Genomic DNA, 26,689 nt, shown 5'->3' on the forward strand with positions numbered 1-26,689 from the left:
TAAAACAAAATTTTTTTTCCAAAAAAGGGAATATTAAAAATTGCTCAAATATCTTAATGCTCAATTATCCGGATTTATCAATTCACACACATTTCAGATAGTCTAGTTTTTGCTGTACATGTTTTCAATGCACTTTTTTTTCGTTACCTAATTCTATTTACTTTATTGTTTTAGAATTTCTATGGATACGTTTATGTATCAAGAACTTATCTTTCTGACTGGGCTGTAACTTTACTACATTGATAAATTTGTACATCCAAATATGTTTATATGATTGCTGTAATGGATGTCTTGTACAGTCAAATAATGTTCCCAAAGTGAAATCTAATCAAACACATTTATGTCAGAAATATACAATTTATATTTTTTGGTTGCTTGTAGATTTTTGTTCAACTTTGGAAAAATGTTTTACTTTTTTCATTCGGGCATTTTTCTTATCAGCTTTATCTTGTTTGTTACAGGTCAGTTGTATGATTTTTAATAAGTAATGTGCTCAATTGAAAATATTAATTATGATTAGAAAACAAAGAATTTTCTATTGAGCTAGTTTTCTTAAAGCAATTTTCTTTAGTATATGCATGCATAATTTATTTAAAATATGCTAGTGTCTGTTCCAAATTTTAAAATATTGACATTCTGTTAACTTGTATTAAAATATTGATGAATGTTAAATAGATTGATGAATAGATTAATTTATCTAAATGTAAATTAAAATACTTTTGCTTTATTCAGTTTAATTCTTTAGATAAGTACTTATATAAATCTTTTAAATATTAGCATGCCTAACAAAGTTAGTTGCTCTTTCTCATTTCTTGGTTGCATTTGATTTCTTGTTGCTGATTTATTAAAATATTGATGACCTTAGAGAAATACTGAGGACTTATTCTCTTAATTTTTAGAAGGGAACGATACATAATTTCAATATAATGGACAGTACTTGAATTTTGCTTATTTTAATTTCAAATTCTAATATTTCAGAAGACTGCTGCTAACATATATTTTCTTTTATTAGTTTGAGTGTTTTGGATTCAGAGATGTAAAAATCTAGATTGAGATATATTGATTCATTTTACTGATTTTAGTGGTTTTGGGATTTAATTAAATTTGTTTAAACCATATTCTCATGCTTTCCCCCACCTTTATCATTTTGTTAAAATGCTCTTGTTGGAATCTCTTTCATTTTGATAATCAAATTAGTGTTATCTTCAGCTTTTTTTTCTTCATATTGTGTAATCATTACTTAACAACTTATAACTTGGACTTAAGCTTTCATATTGTTGCTGCTTTTTAAAATATGTTTTAGCAAGGCTATATAAGCATAACTAGATAATTGCTCATTATAGTGCTAATAATATTGACTGACTTAATGGAATTATTTGTTGTCACGATTTTTCGAATTTTATAATGAGTAAAATTGTTTTAATGCTTTTTACTTTTTTTTGTAGAACAGTGTTTTTGTTGAATTTTTCATACTTTAAATATTTTATTCTTCTAATTGCAGGGTGCAATGAGAATAACCTAATTTTAAAGTCCCATAAGACATGGCATATTGTGCAAAACATAAAAGAAAACAATTAGTGTACATAATCAGCAGTATATGCAGTTTCAAAATCTTTCTCTTAAAAAAATTATTTTTCTGTTTCAGTTGATAAATATGCTAAATTTTCTATCAGTGACTTTTGATACAAAATTATTTTTTTTAGAATTTGCCTACTTTACCTAATTGCACTCAAAATCGGTTATGTTTATCACAAATTTCTTTATTTTTCGCCATGTACATTTTATGTTTGGGGGATTTTAAACAAGTTATTTTATGTGTACCATGTACATTTTTGTTAATATTTTGATAAATAAATGTTAACAAAATGCTGATAAAATATGTTGCTATTATTTTTGCTTTGAATCATTAAATTTTGAATTTTTATTTTATTAGTATTATTTAAGATTTTAGTTGCTATGTGAGCAGCTGTAGTCATGTGTATATAGTTTTTGCCACTTAAATGATTATTTTTGATTTTGTAAGCAGTTGAAGTGATTTCTGTTGTGATGTTTGTGTTATTTATTTTTTTAAATTTTTAAAGAGCATTTTTATATGTACATTTTGTAAAGTGTTGAGTGTTTGTAAATAGATAAGATGGTTTATGTACAGTTAGTTTGTTGCAATTTATTGTCAAAGTATTTAATGTAGCTTTCAAATTATTTTAACAACACAGCATCAGGAATATGATCTTAAAAAAACCCATTTCAATAGCAGTAAAATAATTTTATCACACGTGGGAAATGTGATATAACTGGGATCCGACATTTTTTTACTAAACTATCGATATCATTTATTCTAAATTGCATAAAGCTATTTGCAGACCATATTATTTAAGAGAACAGTGTAAGCCATTTGTTTCACAATGTTCTGAAAAATTTGACTTGACTGTGTTTTACTGCCCGAAATTCCATTTCCTTAAGTTAAATATCTTATTACACTTCTTTTAGCTATTATTTATTAATATTAGAGCAGATTTGGCATCACAAAATTTTTCCATTTTCAAAAAGCATTTTAAATGACATAGTCAGATGAAATTGGGACCTGTTTTTGTAAGACAAAATAGAGTAGCACAAAAGGCAAAGTTACTGGCAATGCCAAGTCAAAATCTAGGATGATTTCTATACATGTGTGAAAGTTGGGCAGATGAAGATTGATCAAAGTTTTATTTATGATTTTTGTTCTTAAACCTGATTAATTCACTAAATGTTAAAATTTACTTATGTTCTTAAATTTTTGAAATCCAATAATGGGAGATCTTTACAGTTCTCCCATTATTTTACATTCAACACATAGTTACATTCAACAAGTTTGTTCAAACTGGGAACTAGACTGTCTCCAAATAATGACTAATTTATTCTTCAAAATATAGCTTTCTTTTTACATTAAATCGGTATTATTTATTTCTGGACTTAGATATCCAATTTATCATTCAAATAAAAATGAAGCAGTTTTATTCTCATAGCTGCTTTATGTAAAAAAGAAAAGATTAACTCAAGAACCTGGCTTTGTCCCACACAAAATTGCTATTTTAAGTTGTTTCCAAATAGGGTGTAATCGGTCATTTAAATAATTGAATTGAACTGAACCAAATTTTAAGCCCAAAATTGGTAAAACTGAATTATATTTATTAGTTGACTTTGTCAGTATTACCGTACTTGTTAATCAAAGCATGCATTCAAGATTGATATCTACATTCTTAGCTCACTATTTAGAGATCGCTCAATTTTTTAAAAATTTGTTTCCTGTTTATATATAAAAACATAAAATGTTGTGTAAAAATTTTATTTTGAAGGCAAAATGACTTTGTTATATCTTAGAAGAGTTGAGGTTTCTTTTTATTGTCTATTTTCTTATATTTTTTAAGGAATTACCTTTCTTAAATAAGTTATTTTTAAAATTTTCGATTTGCACTTAATATTTAAATGTCCTGTTAGTGTTAATTTTAAAAACGGAAGTGTTAGATGTGCAATTTCATTAAAATTAAGACTATGTGCAATACAGCCTAAAGTCGTTTTTTTAAAAAAATAATAATAATAAAGAAAAAAAAAATGGATGTTTGAGATATATTTTTAGGAACACTTTTAAGGTGAACAAAAATCTTATTTTATTGCTGGTGCTGTAAAAATTAAATCCCTCAAATAATTTGAGAAGGGACAGAAATGTAAAAATTAAAAACTGTAAAATATACTGTATATTTTCATATCCGATGGACCTTCCGCACATTTGTGCATGTACCCAATATGCTTCTATTTAATCCAATTAAGGGTGCGATTAGAAAAAAAAAATAATTATTATTTAGAATGATGAGCGCTGCGCTTATGTGCCATAAAACTTCACAAAGTGCACATCTTAGTATATCACTCCTTCCCAAAGTAGTCTTGTACGGAGTGGTAGTTTTTGCTTAAAAAAACAATTAGTAGTTTCTTTAATTGCTGTAAACTTCCTTAATGCATTTAAATATTTGTTTATGAAATAATTTCTGTTCTTCCAAATGTGAAATGTCGGTCAATAATACCAAAGTATGCCTTATTAGTATCTCTTTTTTTCCCTCAATAACTTAAAAATCTAATTCTGTTAATACATTTTTGCATTGATAATTGCAATAGAATTCTTGTGTGCAAACTAACTGTTCTAATGTGTCATTTACTTAACTTAATGAAATGTGTCGTAAATGACCTATTTTTATGACTAAAAAAAGTAAAAAATTGAATGTTGATAGCAAATATTTTTCATAATCTTAAAAACTGTAAATAGCTGTCTCTATTCATTAATAAGATTATTATAGTCTAGTATTAAAATTTTATGATTCATCAGCATATTTGTTCTGATTAATTTGCTGTTTTTCTATTGTTGAATATGGTATTGAACTATTTTAGTGTAAAATGCTTTTTAAGTACGTTGTTTTATATACCAAGAGTAGCATTTCTTTTATATATTCTGTCCAGTTGTGGAGGTAGAATTAAGTTAAGAGGAAGCCTTGAATCTACTATTTTATTTATTGTAGAAGTATTATGTTAAATTTGATGTAATCTTCCTTCCCATTAAATATTTCAATACTACACGAATTATGAACCTAGAGTACATACCAACTAACATTTTCTTTTTATACTTTTATTTATTGTAAATATTTTGAAACATGTCTGATGAATTGCCCTTTTAGGTTGCATACATGTTTGTGTTAAATAGCTTAAAATTAATCTAGGTAAATTGCCGTGCCAATTTATTTATCTCATTAAAATTATTAAATATATGCGTTAAATTATTTTAGAAGAATTTATCATCACTGTAATGTAGTTTAAAATGCTTCGATAAATTTCATTTACAAAATATAATAAATTTGTTGCTTTTAAAACTTATCATTTATGACAAATATTGCAATGTATATTTAATGCCACATTTTTTTAGAATGTTCTAGTTAAATATCTAGTCCTTATTGCTTTTACTCAGGATGCACCCTTGTTTTATTATTGCCAATTATGTTTATCATCCAAAACAGATATAATATAAAACTTTGTTTACTTGCCAGATAATGATTGGTATAATTGAAACTTTTCAAAACAATCTATATATTCATTTAATTGACTGAATTAAAAACTTAAAACTACATTGATAAATTTTCAACTGAGTGTAATTATAATCTAAGTGTAAACATTTTAATGAGACTATGCAAGACTACCATTGTGCAAGAAGTCTTACATTGTCGAATTATGATCCCCATGCATTCAATAAGTTTTATCATAAATCAGAACCTTACTTCTTTCTAGTTTAGAATTAATAGTGAAAACTTATATTTACTAATGTTTGTAACTATGAGGCAATTTTAGTAATATTCCATAAGTATCACAAGTAAATTTTAATGTATAATTTTATTACTTACAAATCATCTTAAATCTTTGTTATAAAAAATTCAACTTTTTATTCTTATTTAATGTGTTTTATTATAAATTTTTCAATTTTCATACTGACATTGTCACGCCAGACATTTAATAAAATTTTTTGATAATTATTTTTAACTTAAGTAAATATCTTCTTTTTTTGTAAATTTTATATTTATACTTATTTTATTTGTATACTTAATAACTGATTGTTGATTTTAAAAGTTAATTTTTATTATACTTTCCAATGCCTCAAATTTATTCTTTTGGTCAATTTCTAAAGGATAAAAATTAATAGTTTTTTTCATACCATGCTTAGCATAGCACTTTGAGCTGAACTAAACTATGCAATAATGTTAAATATTAATTTGTAACAGAGGCTCAGAATTTTAAGACTCAAATTAATAGCTTAAAAAATTTAAGCAGCACAGCATATTACATTCGTGCTTATATTGTACATTGAAATTTGTCATTTGCTAAGCAATATTAATATAAGTGTTATTTAAATAAACTCGCACATTATGAAACTTTTATGTATAGCTTATATTTTTTAGGAAGTTGTATATAAATATTTGAATTAAAATTGGTTATCCAATATTTTTTATGGCTGTTTTCCTCGTATGTGAAATTCTCCTCCAGCTGAGCATGGTTTTATTTCGTTCCTTTGTAGATTTCTTGTTTTAATTGAAATGTATTTATTTTTGTTTATTAGAAATGCGCAATTGAATGGATGAAACTGTGCCAAGATGTGTAAAAGTTTTAATATTTTAATAACGTACTAAGTTGCTGTATTCTTTATCTATATAGTAATAAATTTATGTTAATAAATGTAAAAATCTCAATGTGTTTAAGTTTTCAGTATCTTTTTTAAATTTGGTTTAGACGATTGTATTGACATTCATTTATCTGGCCAAATATTACTGCCACTTTATAAACATATATAAAAAAAATTTCTAAAGAAAAAACTTAGTTATAATCAATTTTTTTTGTCAATTAAGAAAAATCGTAAAAAAAAAAAAAATGTTTTTGAAAAAAAAAAAAAAAAACTTCTCATATTATTTAAATAAAATATTTATTAACCATTAACTTACATAAGTTTTAAATTCATAAAATTAATTTATAGTTTTTCTAAGTGATTTTGAACATGTAACTGAAACATTCATTTTCCTTTACTTTAAATTAAGACTTTCTAATTTGGCTGCTTGTGTATTTTAGAAACTACTGATAATTTTTTAAAATGATATTCTCACTGGTTGAGTGTAGGTATTTTAACAAACTTAAAAATTTCTAAATACTAGTTCTCTTTGTAGTTAATAATTTTTGACATGAACACTTTTTAAAATCTGAATATGAAATGTTTTAAATAATTATATAAATTTTTAACAGTTTGGAAGTATTACTAATAATGGTAATTACTTATTGCTATGTGTAGGCTGTTTTTTAAACATTTTGATTTTTATGGGAGCTTTAAACCCAGTAATACTGTCAATATGCGGAAAGGCAGTTATCCGTTAGGGCTAAAAATAATCTAAATTTTTTAAAAATCTCTGGCAACTAAATGGGTTAAAAAAATTTCTACTAATCTTAGGAAGCACAGTGACATTCGCAAATTTCATAAATTTTAGTACATAAATATTTTTTAGAAAGGTGATGTGTAGGAAATTTTCTCTTTCATTTGGGTAATTGAACAATTTTGCTTTCACAAGATTAAAATTACAGTAAAATATCTCCTATACCGAGGACAAGTAAAATATTTAAACCTATTTCCATAAAGGGTATTGGTTGTATGCAAATATATTTTGTTCTACACTGTTTTAATTTTGAGTAAATGACTAACAAGGCAAGCTCAGTTCTGTAGAAAGCTTGCTTAGTATAATGAGCTACCTTTAATGTTAATGAGCTGTACCCTCTTTGTACTGTGAACCAAAAAAAAAAAAGAAAAACTTCAGTTTAATGATCTGATTTTTTTTTACACTAAAATTTCAATTTAGTTTGACTTCGAATATTCTAATTAATACGTACTCTCTGAAATAAACCAATATATATATTTTTTTTTTGAATGAATATGGATTTTGTCACACACATTCTGGAGAGAGAGAGAGTTATAAAACTCGTATAATTTAAAATAATTACTTGTAAAAGATATTTAATAATTCATAATTTAATTTAATAATCATAGAAAAATTTAAATGGAGGTATGTGAATTTTTACATCTTGTTAAGCTAAGCAATTTTAAATTACTAAGTTTAAAGATAATTTCTAAGTTATAAAATTTTTAAATACTATTCAAATGATTATATTCAAATATTTTATTTCGTGATTTAGCAATAACTTAAACATTTGCATACCTTACAATTCAAAAATTGTTTGACCATTATTCATTGCAAATTTTTTTTTTGTGGGTATCTTTGGGTAAACAAGTTTTTTAAATTTCTAATAAATAGTGTTATATAGTTTTTTAAATCACTCAAAAAGTTAGCAAAAAAATTTGAAGAACTAAGGAATAAAAAAAAAAGATTAAGGGGTTCAAACTTTTAACCGCTCTTCTGGCTTACTTTTGGGATCATAGTTTCCAAATTAGGCTAGTTATCCCTGTATTTTGATGGTCAAAAATCCAAATCTGTAGAAAAAAATTGTTTATTCGGAGAGAATACATTTTTCTACCTGATTTCGTAAGTTCGTAGTTAGAACCAATTAATTAGCTTATATTGTGGTCAACCATTTGAACCATTAACGTTGATAATTAATACGTAAAACCCCATTGCCAACACTAAAGATATTTAGAATATTTTTTTCATTGATTCACTGTACATTCCTGTATTTGAAGGGCGCAACGTTTAAATCTGTATAATATAGTCTTCTGGGCAAGCAGAGGTACGCACATCCTGTTTAATTTGTATCCAAAAGTTCTTAGGAAATTGCAAAAATTAATTTCTATTGATATTAAAGTCTTTACATTTTAAACTTTAATTAGGTATAAAAACCTTTTTTCTTTTAGCTGCAGTTGAGTTGTAAAATTTTGTTCTTCTCTGTCGTCCTTAAGCACACATCTTTAAATAGTTGCATCTGCAAATATTCAATCCGTTTCATAAACGATATAATTACAAGGGATTTAATCTCATTGATAGTATTCAAATGATTTAGAATTGGTTCTTTAAAAAACTTGATTTTAAGAAATATATACATGGTGTTCAGCAATGACCACTTTTAATTACATGTTTTTTCTTCCGCCTAAATCATTAGTGAATCGACAGTTTTGAATAAATATAAAATAAATCAAACTTACACAATATAGTCTTATAATAAACTATATGGTTACAAAATTAGGCCTGCAAATTTAAATTTTCAATAAGCAGCTGGTAACTTATAACTCTAATAACTTAGTAGCCACTTTTTCCTCAAACCTAATGAGTTAGTGACCGATATGGATAGGTCCTTTTCATTTAATAGCCACTTTTTTGTTGCATGGATTGAATTATATATTTTAAAACAAATTCATATTAGAAATAACCAACGGCTATAAAAAGTTAATTCAACAATAAAAATATGTGACAAAATTTAGTTTAATATACTCATTTAAAAGAGAGTTATTTGAAAATTTTAGGGAAGGCAAAATATATTTAATGTATACAACTTTGAAATGCGTGAATTGTTAAAGAACTCTCCTTCCACCGCAAAGTGATGGATTCTGTAGGATAAAAATTTTGAATGGAGACATTGAACCATTTTACTAAAAATTCGGTCCCCCCCCCCGAGTCTTTCTGTATTGATATACTTTATTATAAAATTATATATATATGTGATTTAAATTAAGCCACCACTTTTTTTTGCTGGTAGTCGAGTGGTTATTTTCACGTCAACAAAAAATTTACTTAAAGGATGTTCTATAAGTTTTCTTAACTCGTGACAGGTGGGAAATACTACAAATTTCATTAATACTTCCCTAGCCGTAGCAGGAATAAATTAAAAGGATTATTTCACCTACAAATCACCATTTGCCTTTACTCCCCCCCACTCCTAAAGCGTGCAAAGCTATAGGACAAACCGCGTCAAAGTTATACTTTCAACAAGTTAACCACATCGGTCCACAAACGTTCGGACGTCGTCACATTAAAAATAATCTCCGGCCATCTTAGTGAGCTCCCTACGCTTTCCGTAACGACAACTATCCATCGACAAGTAAAAGGATAGGAAATGGTTGGATGTTGGCGAAATGACCTGTCATATCGTATTTTCTGTTATAAGTCGCCAATGGGCGATCACCTTCTGACCTAGGGAAATATTTAAAATTAATAGGTACATATTAGGTGATGAGGCGATTATAAAATGGCCGTATATTCTCGAATCCGTGCAACAAATTTATAAGGTGAGTTGATGTTTGCGAATAGTTTAATGAAGAATAAAATAACTTAGGCTTCTAGAAATTGAGTTTTCTGGAAATAGTTTTTTGAGACTATTTTTTTCTGATGACGTCAAAAAATTTACATTTTGTATCGAAATATGTTACAATAAAGACGGTCACTCATTTTTTAATATCCAATGACGTACACAGACTTAGGTGGTCCCTAACTTAAACTTAGCATAAAAATTATAATATGGAACAAAAACACTATGGTGAAAAGACATTAGGATATTTATGATCACTAATTTTATTTTAATTGTAATTGCGATGGAAAGTCGGAATTTAGAAAAGGTATTGAATTGAAATATTGTGTACAGTTAGCGACTGAAATGAAATTTATATCTAAATACGAGAAAGTAGCTTACTAATCTTACAATAATTATCTTTAAGCTTAGTTAAAGGATATTATTATTTGTAAAGTGAATTAAAAAAATATTTTATAATGAAAATCTTTTTTAATTGTAACACAGCGTTATTTATTTGGAGCTTGCGCCTCCGCACCGCGGGGGTGTTTCATAAAGTTTACGATTCACTTAATTTCCCGATGTACGCAAAGAGTAAAATTTCAGTAACTCTCGACCGTTCTTTCGGTTAAACTGTTGGGACAATGTTATCTACCCTTATATTTTGATAATAAAGAATTTGAATTCGTCGCAAAAAGGGTATATTTATTCAAAGAAATTACACTTTTGTGCCCGATTTCATACCTTAATAGTTCATTAGCACATTCGAGATCAACCCTTTGATTAATCACCTCTGTAGATGTGATCTTTTATAACAGGTTGAATTCAATTAAAAATGAATAAATTCAAGGTTTTATTCCCCCCTCTTATTAACTACATTTTTTATTATTTAGTAAAGAAGAATTTTTTTTTTTACTGACATTTGTACTTAATTAAATGTTTTGAAAAAGCCATTTCTTCTAAGGAAAATATTTACTTTTAACATAGTTAATATTTTTTTCCGCAGTGAACAATAAATTTTTATAAGTCAAAGTTTCGATAATCAAGTAGCGGTTTTTTGATTCATAATTTATGATATTTCCAATTTTTTTATACCAATTTAAAAAGAACCTACTAGTACTTAGAAATAAGCATTTAAGTTGAAAATTAAATAAATAACAAATTCATTAAATATAATTTTTTATTCAATAAAATATACTTTTTAGAAATGAATTTTTAACAATATTTCTTACTTCATCATTCTCTTATGACTTCTGACACTCTATCAAATATATAATCCTGGGTCACAGATATGATAAGTCCTAGGCATTTTCACAGTTGTGGTACTAAAATAGTCAACTTAGACTAATGTTACCATTCAAAATAGATGAAACAATTTTGAAGTTCAAGATCCATGGATTTAATCGGAAATCTAATAATATCATATAGTTTTTTAAATTTGATTTCATGCCAAGTAATTTTATGCTGGAAAACAAAATAAATTAATTAAAATAATTTTAATCACATATAAGTTTATGATTTAAGTCTGAATATAGGTGGCTAGTTATCGAACCCCATAAGGAATTCTGTATTTTGCAAGATTGCAGTTACATCAGGAAATATGACAAGACTATTAAGGCAAATATTTCGGAAATGCAAACAATGGAATATGTATTTTCTATGAGTAGGCTTGACTCTTATACATCCAAAATAATCTGATTGAATTTCACTCTCATCCGTGAAACAGTCTTCATCCCCATCCAATTCATATGTTCATGAGTAACGTTTACTCTGCTTTGCATAATAAGCCCTTTTATGCTGAAAAAGAAACAAAACATAACCAAAATTATAGTCATTTGAAATCTTGATAAGAGATGTCACACATAAATTGGTTCTGATTAAAGTCTGAATATAGGTGACCAGTTATCTAACCCTATAAAGAATTTCATATTCTGCAAGATTGTAGCCATGGCCAGGAAAATAATAAGACCATTGTGGCAAATATTTTGCAAGTGCAAACACTGGAATAGTATATTTACTAGAAGTAGGTTTGACTCTTATGTATTAAAAATAATTCCACTCAATTCAACCCTTTGTGGTCGTATGTCTACTTTCAGCCACCAATGCTTTTTTACTGTTCCAGTCGTATGTCTGCTCTCAGCCACCACAGCAAACTACATATATTGCGGCACTGTGAATATGTAAAGATTGTTTTGTAAGTTCCAACAGAAAAATTAAAGGCGGATGACGCCAAACTAATTATTTTTGCGACACAAGTTATCGAAAACCAGGGGTTCATATTGGAGACTGCTTTGAAAGATACCACACGATGGAGAACTATAAAATATAATTTTTACATAAAATTAAAACGTATTATTGTGTTACATATATCTAAAGTTTAAAAAAGAATTTTAACGCAAAGGGTTAACTCTCATCAGTGAAATAATCTCCACTAAATTCATATGAGCATAAGTAATGATCACTCTATTTAAAGCAAATTTCTATGCTGATTGTATGGGATAACACCTAAAAATTAGTAACCAAACCTTTAATTTATTAAATTAGTAGACTAAATCGTTTTTTTAATATTAAAAATGACCTTAATTTTTTTTTATGCAAATAAATGAATTAACATTTAGATTGTATCAAATATATTTATTTTGTTTTCCCCCCCCTTCTACATTTGGTACCGTTTACACACCAAATCCGACATTTTGGGAATTTCCAGCAAAATTTTGGACGGTGTATACTGGATATCTTATGACATTTTTGATTAGATTTTTAATAGATGTCCTAGGATGTTGGTCACTATTTAAAGTTTAAGTTCTGGTACATATTGCTGCAAAACGAGATTTAAAATATTTCGAATTTAAGCATGTTTCGGGTATGCCAGAAAATATGAGTTTTCTGTCTTGATACATAATGCTCAAAAATGAGCTTTCGCTTAGTGCAAAAAGAAGAAAAATTTTGGCAGAATATAACAATAAAAAAAAGCCTATCTCTTTATTTTTACATTAAAACAATGAAGACTGAAGAAAGAGAAAAATATAACTAGAAATTGTTCACATGCATAGATAGTAGGACCTCGATGGATAATTTTTCATTGGGAATGATAGGTATGGGAAAAAGACAAATAAGGGTGAATACAGGACAGGGTGCATTTTTGATTTTCGTTTTTTAAAAGCCTTTAAAGGTGTTTTTTTCATTGAGTGTTTATATAAAGTGCTTAATTTTCCCTTTTTCAAAATGAGATTTTTCCTTTAAAATGTTGATTATTGCTTCGAATTATGCAAAAGGATACAGTTCACATTGTTCTATTCAACGTTTTCACAATTAATTCAACGTAGCGTATGAAAACGCCATTTGTTTCACATGATTCAAAATTTCATGACTTTTTGACAATTGTCAAAAACAATGCCAAAAGGTTTCTTTTGACGACGGTTAAAACAAGATAAAACCGTCAATTGTCAAAAACTTTCCAACCCTGCCTAGTTATGATATTTTTTAAAGTGTGTAAAAATATTTTTTGAGTGATCCAAAAGTGCTTATTTTTTGATGAATAATTTGGCTACACACTCTGTATGAGACATATGCTAAATTTCAAATAATCTCTTGAAAATGTATGCAAAATATTAAATGAGTAAAAGAAAAATTTAAAACAAATATAAAAAATTTTAATTGAAAAAATTATGTGCACAAAGCATAAATATTTATGATGAAAAAAAAAATGAATAAACACAAATGCACACTTTTCTTCATGGCGCAAACAATTATTTTGCAACATGTTTATCAGATTTCTGTACATTTCCTTTAAGTTTGCATGAATACAGAAAATTTCTTATTGTTTCAAAGGCTTTGGGACTTTTTGCAAATGTTGACACTGGTTGTGGTTCTGCATCAAAGTCTTCATCAATATTTCTTAGTAATTTCTTCAGTTTCTGCAACCATTTCTTGAATTGATACCAAAAGTTTAAATATTTTCATCAATCAATGCATAAACACCAAATGTGCTTTTTGAGGAATTTTATTCAAACTGTAGTACTTATGTAAATACTTATATTCTTCATCATTAACAGCAGAAATTACTGTTTTTCTTCTCAACATGAAATATTTTTTTAAATAACAGTAGAACCGGGAATTTTCTATTTTCAAAATCGATCTAAAAGGGTAATTATTAACATTTTAAGAATAGTATTTGTGACAGAACAGCAAAAACAAGATTATACAAAGATGGATCAAGGTTCAGTTGCATTTAATTACTTACTTAATTGATAACATAGTTAACATCAACCCACTCCCATTGGGCAACAATTTATAATACCAAAAATAAAAAGAATAATAATCCACATACACGACTTGTAGTTGAATAAGATTGCAGCGATACTTGACAGTTTTGATTTCAATAAAAGGTTGAATTACTTTACTTTAGAAATTAGATTATATTTTCTTATTTTTAGGGATTAGGAGTATAAATATAAAGGATTCATAGAAATAAATTTGCATCAATTTATAAAGCCAATAATTAAAAAAATGCTACAATAACTATTTTAGTTTAAATTTAATGCTAGTAATGTTAGAGACATAAAAATTAAGTTGATTTTTTTAATTGATTCCTTAATGCTAATAAAAGTGAAAAAAAACCTTTTGTTGTTTATCAGAAACTAAACAAGTTAATCATAGATTTACTTGTTTACATAATTACATAAAACTAAACAAGTTAATCGTAGATTTTAGTTGAAAGGAAATAACCAGCTGATCCTTCTGCATTCTTGCAAATTACAAACCCCATACACAGATTCCAACCAACTACTATGAAATTTCTGTAGTTTCAGAAAATATTTTTCTTATTGGTATCAAAGCTAATGTATTAATACCACAAGCTGTAAGCCAAAATTTTGTGTTTTGATAAAAGTTTCATAAAAGTTCTATTTGTTCTTATTTTATTCCACTGGAAAAAAATATTACTCAGAAAACTCAAAAGCTTGAGTGTCAGCAATAACATAAATAAAAAATAGTTATTGAAGAGAATATGAAAAAAAAAATAATATTGTTATATGGTACCTGAAAACAGACCATTTCTTAGTTAACAGAGGTAAAACACTGCCCTTAGCATTTCTCGTGGTCTCTAAAAAATATTAGAGGGATGTTAGAAAGAAATTCTTAACATCATTCAATTTTTTTATTATTTATTGATAAAAATCACCTAAAATTAGAGGAGATAGAAACTTTTGAATAAGAGATACATTTACAAAATTCAGTCAAAAGAGATATGATATTTTGATGTTAATTTTTATTGGTCAGTGTTACTAAATTTATTACAGTGCACTCCCGATTATCCGGGTTAATCACCGGGATAGGTCGCACGGACGATCGGAAAGCACGGATAATCCGAAAACTCCTTTTATTAAAGAAAAATTCAATATCAGTACAAAAAATATAAAAATGACTGACATTTGCATGCATAACATCAAACTAGGAATTTTCCTTATTAAAAAATGTGTAATGCGTCTTCGCTATATATCGATACACATATTTTACGAACCGCAGTAATGTCACCGTAATCAAATCCTCCCAATAATCTAATAAAGTTTCCACAGAGCAGCTGAATGAGAAATTGTATTTCATTCATTTACTACATCTTCGGCATCAGTTACTATCATCACTATTTGATTTAACAACATAACGATGTGTTCATCAGTCAAATACTGGAAGCCAGGCTCACATGCATCACTTTGAAACTAATCTTCTAAATTTTCTTCATAAAGAATTTCGAAACCTTAGATTTCTTTTGCTTGTTTGAGAATACGTACTGTCATCATATTTTTCTTGAACATCTAAAGAGGATTGTTCATCAAGCGGTATCATCTTTCTCCACGATCGTGATAACGTAGACGATTTTCCATACCATCCATAACGTAGACGATTTGTTCCATATACTGCAATCCAATAACGAATATTGCGTTCCAAAAATTTGGTAGTGTTATAACTTTATGAATAAAATTTTTTTAATCTTGAAAATGTTTCTCTTTATATTTTTTGTGTGACTCCGGAATGAGCACGGATAATCCGCGCACGGATAATCGAGAGTGTACTGTATTAGAAAGTTTTGAAGAAACCAAAATCAGATAATTTTTTTAGTCATATGAAAAAATAAATAAAAAACTTACCCTGAGAGAAAGTTCCTTGGCAGTCAAAATATTTGTCTAGAAAAAGTAAAATAAAAAATTTTAGTACCAGTTAACAAGAAAATAATGAATAAATTTAGAAAAACAAAACCTCTATATATTCGAACAATTTTGACTGTAACAAACTATTTTGAAAGGAGTTTATAAAAGAGATGTTAAATGAATTGATATTATATTATGATTAAGGTTGGTACATTAGTTGAATTAATAGAAATGAAAACTTAAAAAACACTTCGGATTATTGATTTTACTTATGCACTTTGTGACACAAAATATGAAGCTAATAGATAGAGCATTAAATTTAAATTTTAGTTTTCAACTATTCTACACAAATTTTTACATACTGTTTCTGTTTATGGAAAAAGTTTAAATTTCAAAAGTATAATTTATGTGAGGTTAGCTCTCTCCCATGGAGCAATGTATTTTTTTTGGTATTACATCATCCAGAGGTGAACTGTTTGCCTTAGGTGACGCTGCAGTTACTAAAATTTTAAGGTCGGTCAGTTGACTTCTAGTTGCATCTTGAATAAAAGGTTATGCAAAATTTATCACAAATATTGTTTTAATTATAATTGTTAAATTTTTTTCTTTTGTATTTACTCAGTAATTATATCTGTCTGGAATGGTATGTCAAATCGCTTATAATTCCAGAACCAATTGTGCTATGGCTCTAAAATTTGGACATTGGCTAGGAGGAACAATTTGACCTCCCCCTCCCCCCCCATTTCTAAAAATGGTTTACAAATATTAATTAGTCTGTTCAATTTTTAGTATTTCTAAATTTGTCTGAAAAAGCACTAATTTATTAAGGCGGACTGTAAACAAATCGCTATATATTATTGAGACCAATAATGTTCAATAAATTTTGGTAATTAGTACTACTGGTATTATGGTAATTGGTGCAGATATTAATAGGTACCAAATATATTAATATAGGTACTTCTGCACTGTGGTAACAGGGTTTTCACAGTCCACCAAACATAATAAATACTGGAGAAAATTGATTGCCGAGACCACCTCATGCAAGTTGGCAGCAACATCACATCAAATTATACCGATTGCAGTTCATCTTTATTTTCCTCAGATGAATTTCTAAAAAAGTGTTATGCTTAATCCATTCGTATTAAGTATAATGCCTTATATAGTATAATGTCTTTTTAAAGTCCGTCTAAAGTATAATGTCTTTATTAAAGACAATAAATAAAGACATTCTTTTATTTATTGTCTTTAAGTCATCCAAAGACAATAAATAAAAGAATGGAAAATGTTAGCCTTTTTAATTGTGATGGTATATGTCTTTAAAGTTTTATACATTATTTCATAGAGTTGATTAGAGCAATGTCTTAGGTAGTTGAAATGTTCTAATGCAATTAGGACTCCGGACTTTCCCCATAGGTTGAGCACGATTTTGACCTATTTTCAATAAAATTTCCACTAAATTTCAGAAGAGTATTAACTGTCATACATAATCTTTTTTGTACTGTAACTCAATTAACACAAGAAAACCTATATCTTTAGTCTATATCTACTATTTTAATATTAGAGTAGATAGGCAGATTTATTTAAGCTTTTTTTTCCTAGTTATATTTACAAATACATTGAATTTCCAATTGAGTTTTACAGTCAGAACCAAATTTATAAATATGAGAAAAAAATTATGCTGAACTTTTTTAAAAACTTTACCAATTCTAAAATAAAAAAGCATAAAATAAAATAATCTTATAAAAAAAAAAAAAAAACAATAACTTTTCTATAGTTTTGTACAAGAAAGTAAGAAATAAAATACTAGTGTAATTTATAAAAATCAAGCTGATATAGTCTCAGTTAATTTCTCAGGTATTATGTTTTACAGTTTATCTTAAAATATGTTGCAAGACTTATAAATTTTTTTAAAGGAAATCGATGAAAAGTCTGCCTTTTATTTAATGTTATTGTTATTCAAAAACCATAGCTGCCAACTTGTTAAAAACAAAGATAGGAATACAAAACATGATAATCCAATTAGGGGTAATTGAGACATAAAGTGAAAAACCCTGAAAATTTTATGTGAAAAAAATTGATATCAAAATATCAATTTATAAACTATACGTGTTTCATATTTAACATAATTTTTTGTACTAACATTTCTAATTAAATTACTTATTAATGAAAAATATCACACTCTTTGTAGCAACTTATTCAAGAAAACACTAACTTCTTACTTGAATTGCAATATTGGATTTTAAAATCACATGAATATGAATTGCGACATTGAATTTTTAAAACCAAAAAATAAAAATCGCGAAATTAAATTATGTAAGAACGTATACCGATGCATAATCTTTAGATCTCATGAATACAAATTGCAATGCATAATTTTTAAATCACGTATAAATACGAAAATCGATGTTTGATATTACAACCATGTGAATACCAATCGCAATATTGGATTTTAAAAACCATTGAATATGAATTGCCACATTGATCTTAAAACTCATGTGAATATGAATTACGACATTTTGTTTTACAAATCATGATATTAGGTTTTAAAATTTCTTGAGCTACAGTTTTATATACCACATTACAGTTTCAATTATTTAACAAAGCCCATCTTCTTACTTTCTGGAACAGAACTTCTATATTTTTGCAACAAAAAAGGTATTAGTAAAAATATGGTATTACACAAATTTCCTATCATTAGGGTAGCAGGTCTGTCGCGGCACGAAATTCTGCGAAATTATCCTATTTTTTCCTAAAATCAGCGAATTCTTCAATATGTTTTGATTTGAGTAAAAATTACTTAAAATTAAAATTATTTTCATTTTTAATTTATTACTTTTATTTAACAGAATTTTTTACTTTCCTGAAACCTGAAATTGAACATGTAAAATTTATTAGATATTTAGGGGAGTGAATCAATAACAAAATGACAAGAAAATAGTTCAGAGATAAGAGATAATCACAATATTGTCATGTAAGGTGGTCTTTCTACACTTAGGGAGGGTAAGAGACTGATAGGATTACCTTCCTGAAGTCAGTAAGAGTACAAAAGAAATTGGAATCACAAAAGAAGGAAAATGTTATAAATCAAATCTTTGACAGAAAAATTGTAACACAGACACTTCATTGCACTGGGCAATGAAGTTTCTACTGCCTTTCTACATATCCAGGCAATATTTTCTGGGTGGCTTCTTGTGATTTCTTAAATAGGGATCAGTTTCTTAGATGAGAGGGACATAAGGCTTTTGTAACTAGTAGTTTGAATGTAGAATGTTTGAGTCTTCACAACAATTACTTCTTACAAAGCAACGGTCAAGGAATTGCACATTGATGAAGGAAAATTGATCGAATTTTGGAAATCATAGACCGAACACTATCCAAAATTGGCAATTCGATGTTTGTCGGTGCCTACAAACAGTTAAGCAGAAAGATCATTTTCCAAGTATAAAAATGTATTAAGTAATGAAAGACAAAGCATAAATGAGAATAATCTGACAATGTACAATACTTTGTACCAAAATTTTGTTCATTTATATAAAAATATTAATATTGCTTGAAATTAAAAGAACTGTTGTGTATTTTTTAAGCTTTTTTTATTATTTGTGTAATTTCTGTCATCTGCATCATTTATATAGTGAATTTTTTTATGTTTAGAATCTGCGTAATTTTCAAAATTTCCCTGGAATTTCGGGTCTTTTTTCTCGCAACAAACTTGTAGCCCTACTTATCATTACAACCATTATTTTCCTTACCATAAACAGCTTAAAATATAAGAAATGCTTAAAGGTGTCCAAATCAAGCATTGATTTTAGAGTCCTTAAGTATTTTATGAATACAATCCAAGTAATCGAAAACATATAACATGGGATAAAAATTGCAATATATGTGTATATATAAAGTACAATAAAAACAAAAAGGATAAAAAAGCAATATACAGTCAAACCCCGCTATAGTGAACACCCGGATATAGTGAACGAAAGTTTTGGTCCCGTGCCTTGCTATACACGTATAGTGCTATTTTTTGTGGATATAGTGAACCAAAAAAGTGAGGAAGTTGGATATAGGGAACTTTTTTCTGTCTTCGACTGATTTTTTCTCTCATTTTTTTTGTAATAATTTTGAAATTTCTGCTTCAAAATAAATACATATACCGATTTTTAAAACCATTTACAGAGGGTAATGTAGCGATAAGCATTTTTCCTGTTTGCTTCTTTTATCTCACTTTCCCATCCCTAAACAAACCAAGCAGATGTTTCCAACCCAGGCAGATGATGCACCTGTAAGGTGTCAGTGGGATCATTATGCATTTTCTGTCAGAGGGAATGAGTAATTATTCATTATTGGTTAAAGAGTTGGACACTAATATATGTTGATAAGGCCCTCAATAATCAGAAAAATTGAAATAGATGCAATCAAGCTGATATTTGCAGGGAATATAAACTATCCAAATCTGCAGTTTATAACATATGGAAAAATAGGCAATCAATAATTTTTGCTCATGAAAAAAATTTAGCTGGCAGAAAAAAGTTGAGAAAAGATCAGAAGGACGTTGAAAAAGCATTGCTGAAGTGGTTCACAAATCGAAGAAGCCGCAATCTTCCAGTATCTGGAAAAATGTTGATGAATTTGCTAAGTGATTTTATGAGGCTACTTTTATGTGCTCGAATGGCAGGTTAGATAGGTTTAAAAAGCGGAGCTGGGAAGTGTTTCCATATCTGATGTTGAGGATTGTTCATCAGCTAAAGATTACTAATATTTATTTTGTACGCAAGACGAAGAGTAATGAAAAATAACACTTTTTTTGCTACTGCATAATATTTTTCAGTTATTTATTTAAATAATGTGTAATAAAAGGGAGGAGTTTGAGAACCATTAGTTAAATTGCATGCATAACGGATATAGTGAACCGAAATTTCAGTCCCTTGAAGGTTCACTATAGCAGGGTTTGACTGTATATGTATATAAATGTTACTGTAAATTTGAATAGTCAGTTATTATTAATATTAACCGATCAATAATAACCAAATATACCGGTTAAAGTGAATAATTTAAGCAAATTTATCACATTAACCGGTGCTTACGAATAATTACCAATGAAGTTAAGTCAATGGCATTCCTTCGCTTTTTATTGGGGACATTTCCGCATCGGGATCTGCCACGCCAACTACAATCGCCAAATTGATTTAAAAGTGGGAAAAAAAAGCACGTAGATATTTGCCCGGGGGTGGCAACGAGTTATACCCTTCGAGTTGTCCCTTTCTGTGATGTTTCTTTTTAGCTTCTCGCAGGTCGCAGTCCGGAAGTTGCCAAGACTTAGTGATTAAAATCTCCCCTTTTTATATCACACTTTGGCCAAAAGAAATGGTAATTATTAATTTTTACCAGCAAGTATTAATAATAACCAAACTTATCACTTTAACCATAACACATGTTCAAAATAGAATTAAGTAAACTTCATTGTTTATTATCAATTATTTCCGCTAAAATTAATAACTAGTGATATTTCTCACTTTGACTAAAAGATGCGTTATTATTAATATTGACTGATTAGTATTAATAATAACTAGATTTATTACTTTAACTGTAAGCTACACTCTTTCTAAAAGTGATATTTTTACATAAACTGTTCTCTATTGCTACTTCCTACTCAATTCACAAGGTTTGGGAATTTTCACTAGATAACAGCATAATATACAGAAACATCTCAAAGCTTAAAAATTTCAATAAAAGTAAAAAGCAATTATGTAGTCAATTCTTACCTAGTTTATTAAGTGCCAGTTTTTTGCCTAAGTGAATTTTTCTGCTTTATTGTATAGTTGATATGGAAAAACTTCATATTTGCTGAAAAATAAAATGTACAAGATAATTGAAAATCGAAGACAAGGACAATAAAAAAAAAAAAAATTAAACAAAGAGAATAAGAAGATGATTAATACACAAGGAAAACAGTAAAAATTACATTTAAAAATCCCTCAGTATTTGTCCCAGAATTTAATTATTTAAACTTTTTTTATTATGAAAAAGAAAACTTATTTTCTCCTGACATTCAATGAAAAGCTACCCCTTGATGATTAACACTGAGAAAAGGATAATTCGTCTGGGTATTAATTCTAGTTTCTTCTGAACTTTAAACTTATTGTTTACTAAAAAAAAGGGGGGAGTGAGAGGGAAATCCTGTTAAGTAATTTTATGAGAAAATGGTGTACATAAAAAAATAATTCTGTCCAATTTTGCCAAGTCTTAATATCTATAGGGCTAAGAGTTAATTTGAATTTAATAAACACAAAACTTAGATAAAACTTTCACACTTGGTGCTGACAAAGAAACACCCTGTAAAATGATTTGAAAAGAATTAACACTATATCAAACCAAAATAGTGATAGTAAGTAAAAGAAAAGCAATACCTATCAAGCAGGGTTGGCAAGGTTTAGGACAGAATGGATTAATCCACGGTTTAAACCGTCCTGTCCAAAACCCTTTTACTCAAATTATGTCACAATTTTATCTGAATCTATTTTAAGAGGTAAAATAAACATAGAACTAATAACATATTGATAATCAAACATACCAGAGAATATTTGTTTTTGAAAGTATAATGTTTTATTAATATTGTTTGACTCTTCAATTTAAACAAAGGAAGATTAATTAGTAATCAAGTTCAATTGGCCATCTCATTCAATAGTACATAACTGAAGTTTGGCCTTACCATACAGGTTAAAATATTAGGGACTAAGTGCTTGGTTCGTCATAAACAGGTTTATTTTTCTATAGTACTATTCAAGAATACTTTTATTTCATTCATGTTCAATTCTTTTAGCAAAGTAGTGATACATCACTAGTGTCAGTAACTGAAACTGATGTTATGCCCTTCAAAACTGTTAATACATTTTTCAGTTATTTTGTATTTACAATTTAAACTAATATATTTATGTTTAAAAAAACATTTTTTTTAAAAAAAATAGATGTCATTTTTATCATCCTGTGATGCAGAAATTATAACATTTTTTTAAAAAAATATTGTGAAAAATAAAAGGTTAATTTTTGAACAAATTTGGTATTTTTTTTAAGAAAAATTATTATTTTTTAATAATGCCATATTTATCCTTATGCAAAAATATTATTTATCAGTATTAAAAGCATATTTATATTTAAAGGATTAGTTATTCACTTTCGTTGTTCAATGAATTGTGGAGCTTCAAAAATTATAAACCTTTTCCTATTACATATTATATTATTTTCTTTTAATAAGTTATAGTAAATTGTATAAAAAATTTCAAATATTTAATGATACATGTAATTATTATGTGCACAATGGTTACACCTATAGAATTTTTACCTTTTACCAAAGTTCAAGGTTTTGGACACTTTAAGACAGTTTAACCCAGTTTAGGACAGTTTTACCCAGTTTAGGACAGTTTTACCCAGTTTAGGACAGTTTTACCCAGTTTAAGACAGTAAAACCCACATGTCCTGTCCAAAACCAGTTTAGGACGTCCAAAACCCCAACCCTGCTATCAAGAAAACAGGGTATATTTTAATATAGGTCTTTTTGAAACATACCACTGCCCAGTCGTTGCCAAAATTTAGCAACATATTGATGCTAGTGCCACCGCTCGCCAGATACGCATAATGTGCATGAACGTGCAAATGCTTTTCGCAGAAAATTAATCCCCATTGAGGAAAACTTTTTAGTGCTACTCATTATAAAAAAATAGCCTAATAAAAGATAAAACAAGGTTAAGTCAATAAATAATTTTATATCTTCAAAAAACTGCTAAATTTAAAGAAATATATGCTGATATGTATAATAATAAATAGAGTTTTATAAAAATTAAAACACTCAGTCATAAAAATATTAGTGATTTTCGAAAGAATTTCATCAAAAAGAGGTGGCGGCGAAAGGGTTTAAAGTACAAAAATCAACAAATTGCTCGTAGAAAGTCTTTTTAATACAGATTTTTTTGTTCATAAAAGTTTGCGGTGCTCATAATTTATGTTGCAGACATGTCTGGGGAATATTAAAAATCAAATTGAACATGTAATTTTTACTTTTACAAATTTTTTTTATTATGACATTTTTTTTAATCTTTAATATTTTCTTTCTATTTAATCAAAAATATAGTAAAATATCAATTAAGTGTCTCAAATTTCAACCAAAATTCTCTGGATTAAGCAAATAAAGTATAAACCAAAGTTGGAGGGAAAAAAATTATTACATTTGATAAAACTTTTTATTGAAATTATTTACATGAAAAAGAATTTATCTAACAAAGTTTGACCCAATCATTGTGTATACATTAATTATTATGAAAGTTATAAAATTGAAATGTGATGAAAAATGTGACTTTGATGCTTTTAAAATGTCGCCTTAAAGCAAAATGTCATCACTCATCAATATTACTTAATTATCAATAATCATTCTCTGCATTTACTAAATGAACACTATCAGTGCTGTTTCTTTGCTAAGAATAACTAATACTTCTTTGTTAACAAGTATACTTGACAAAGTAAATTTAATGATTCTAATTTAAACTAAAATAAAAGTTTTGACTGTTGAAGATGTAATGTTGTTAATGTAATTTTTCAACAGCTTATGTAGGTTATTTATATGCAATTGAAAAAAAAAATGCTTGCACAAGTATAAATTTTCAGCTATTTCAAGCTCGGATAGATATTGTTGTGGAAATCATCTTAAAAGTTTCTAAAAAAATTTATTACTTTTATTATTTTCATTAACAAAAACTACACTTTCATTAGTTCTTGAAATAATTTTCTAAGATAATAAAAATCTATTAAAAGCAAAAAAGACTCTCGTTTCCAAGTAACAGAAATTGTAGCTTCTATACAAAGCAATAGACTTTAAAGTCATTATTTCAAATAGTTAAAAAAGATAGGCTGAATGAAAAGAAAACATAATTCTTTAATTAAAATTAACATTCCTCGTTATTGTCAAATATTAAATACTCTAATACGTTAAATTTAAATAAACTAATAGTTGTTTACAACAAATCGTAATGCAAACAAAATATAAAATAACTAATGTTTTAATGCAAATTGAAATCTACAAAAACAATAGCATTTTCAACACAGTATTTTAATTAGTAAAAAGAAAACTAAACATATCAAAAATATAAGACTAGAGTTTATCTGAAAATTTTTCAGTGGAATTCGAACACGCCATTCACTAAAACTTATTATTATAATAAGGCTTTTGTTAACAGATGTTCTGCTACAGATTTAGGCTAGTAAATTTTAAGTTTGCTAAGAAAATTGCTTTTAATTTATAATTTAATAACTGAACAAAGTGACATTTTATCGCTAGAGTACGGAATTTCGAAAAACAACAAAGAAAACAAGGGAAGTTGTAACAAAGATAAATATTAAAAAAACAAAATAATTTGTAACATTTTATTTAATTTGATCACAGCATCATCTAGCAACAATAAATAGTTTTAAAATACCCAATTATTCCAGCACGAACATTCACAAGACATTCCATGTTTTGGATTGTCGGTGTTCTTTATTTTGATTCTGGCTATGAAGTGCTTGTTTGGTTTCGAGGCTATGCAAGGGATGCTGGGTCACGTGGACAAATTAGTTGTCATTCGTCTTGGGCAAAGATGGCTGCGAACGTTCAGTCTTTGGTACAGTACTGGAAAAACTTCGACTTACCACAGTTGCAGGTAGGAATTTACTATAATTTACAAATTCTAAAGCGATCCATGAATATCTGGACATGCTTATTCCAAAACTTCAAGACCAACTATCGCTTGGGAGGGTTGTAAAAAAACATCTATTGATACACTATCAGCTGAAATCAATGGTTCTTCCGATCTTTCAGTTAAAGAGTAGAAAGAGCAACGGGGATTCGCTTCTATGTTGCTCTTTTGATTCATCTCTTTCAATTGGAAGATGCTGGGAAAAGAATTTTTTTCTACTTCTCGTCCAAGCATTTATGTTGGGTTTTCGTGCGGGGGTGAAAGCTTGACACTCTCTGATTCCCATGTGCACTCTAGTTTAAAACTCGCGCAGTGTATACGCGCTTTAATTTCTAGATGCTGCGCCGGCAGACTCAGTTGATTCTTGCCGCGATCCAATGGAACAATTGCCGCATGTTTCTTTATTCATAAATATTACATATATGAATAACTTCTAAAAATAGTTGTAATGGAAATCAAGAAAAGTTAGTTTTCGCAAATGAATTTATATTGATGAGTTTTACTAAGTTTATGTTTGTAAACAAAGTTCTATTTTGAATTTAAAAAGAGTATATGCCTTATAAAGCATCCATTTAATACGTTACTTATATAATGTCTTTTTATGCAATTTCCTGTTCTGAACTTTTCCTTTTAACCTATGACAGCATAGGGTAACCGAATTTTAAACCATGTGTTTCTTTCCATTTCAAGGGGAAAACAAAAATTAAACGAATACTATTTATTGATTCTTGTGAAACGTGAAGAGGGATAGACTTTTATTTGAAAGGAAATAAAGGAAAAAAAGTTTGTGAAACAAAATATAATTAAACAAAATAAAGAAATTAAAGCTGTGGAAAATTATTAAAAAAAAAATAAATCAATATTTATATACTGTCGTGAAATGCATTTGACGTTTTCGGAAAGATAAAAGCAGGAAAAAATCATTACCAACCTAGCTTTTGTTTACAGTTAGTTAAACAAATACATACTTTTAAAATTAAAAAAAAAAAAAAAATTACGCAAAATTAGTTTTAAAAATTCTTTTTGTTTTAAACTACAAAATACTCA

General features: G+C 27.6%; 2 protein-coding genes and 1 long non-coding RNA gene across 5 annotated transcripts in view; 2 read left to right on the forward strand and 1 right to left on the reverse strand.

Annotated features, from left to right (window-relative positions):
• Positions 1-3,717, forward strand: part of LOC107451200 (ribosomal protein S6 kinase beta-1) — a 33,942-nt gene extending 30,225 nt beyond the window's left edge. Inside the window, exon 17 of one of the 2 annotated variants that reach the window (XM_087165806.1) lies at positions 175-3,717. The gene's annotated coding sequence lies outside the window, so the exon portion shown is untranslated. The remainder of the gene's footprint in view (positions 1-174) is intronic. The other variant, XM_087165807.1, reaches the window with a different exon arrangement.
• Positions 3,718-10,942: 7,225 nt separating this feature from the next.
• LOC107451198 (uncharacterized) lies at positions 10,943-25,523 on the reverse strand. Its single transcript, XR_001585042.4, has 5 exons — positions 25,385-25,523; positions 21,683-21,764; positions 15,927-15,962; positions 14,821-14,884; positions 10,943-11,577 (listed from the first exon to the last, which is right to left on the reverse strand). It is a non-coding gene; the product is annotated as an uncharacterized LOC107451198 (long non-coding RNA).
• LOC107451197 (homeobox protein cut-like 1) overlaps positions 25,517-26,689 on the forward strand; it is a 579,855-nt gene continuing 578,682 nt past the window's right edge. For both annotated transcript variants that reach the window (XM_016067217.4, XM_071178710.2), the window contains exon 1: positions 25,517-25,606. In XM_016067217.4, the coding sequence (XP_015922703.4) occupies positions 25,544-25,606 (63 nt within the window). In that variant the 5' untranslated portion in view covers positions 25,517-25,543. The remainder of the gene's footprint in view (positions 25,607-26,689) is intronic.

Source organism: Parasteatoda tepidariorum, chromosome 6 (genome assembly GCF_982258835.1).
Source record: "Parasteatoda tepidariorum strain Cologne lab strain chromosome 6, Ptep-v5.0, whole genome shotgun sequence".
Taxonomy (NCBI): domain Eukaryota; kingdom Metazoa; phylum Arthropoda; class Arachnida; order Araneae; family Theridiidae; genus Parasteatoda; species Parasteatoda tepidariorum.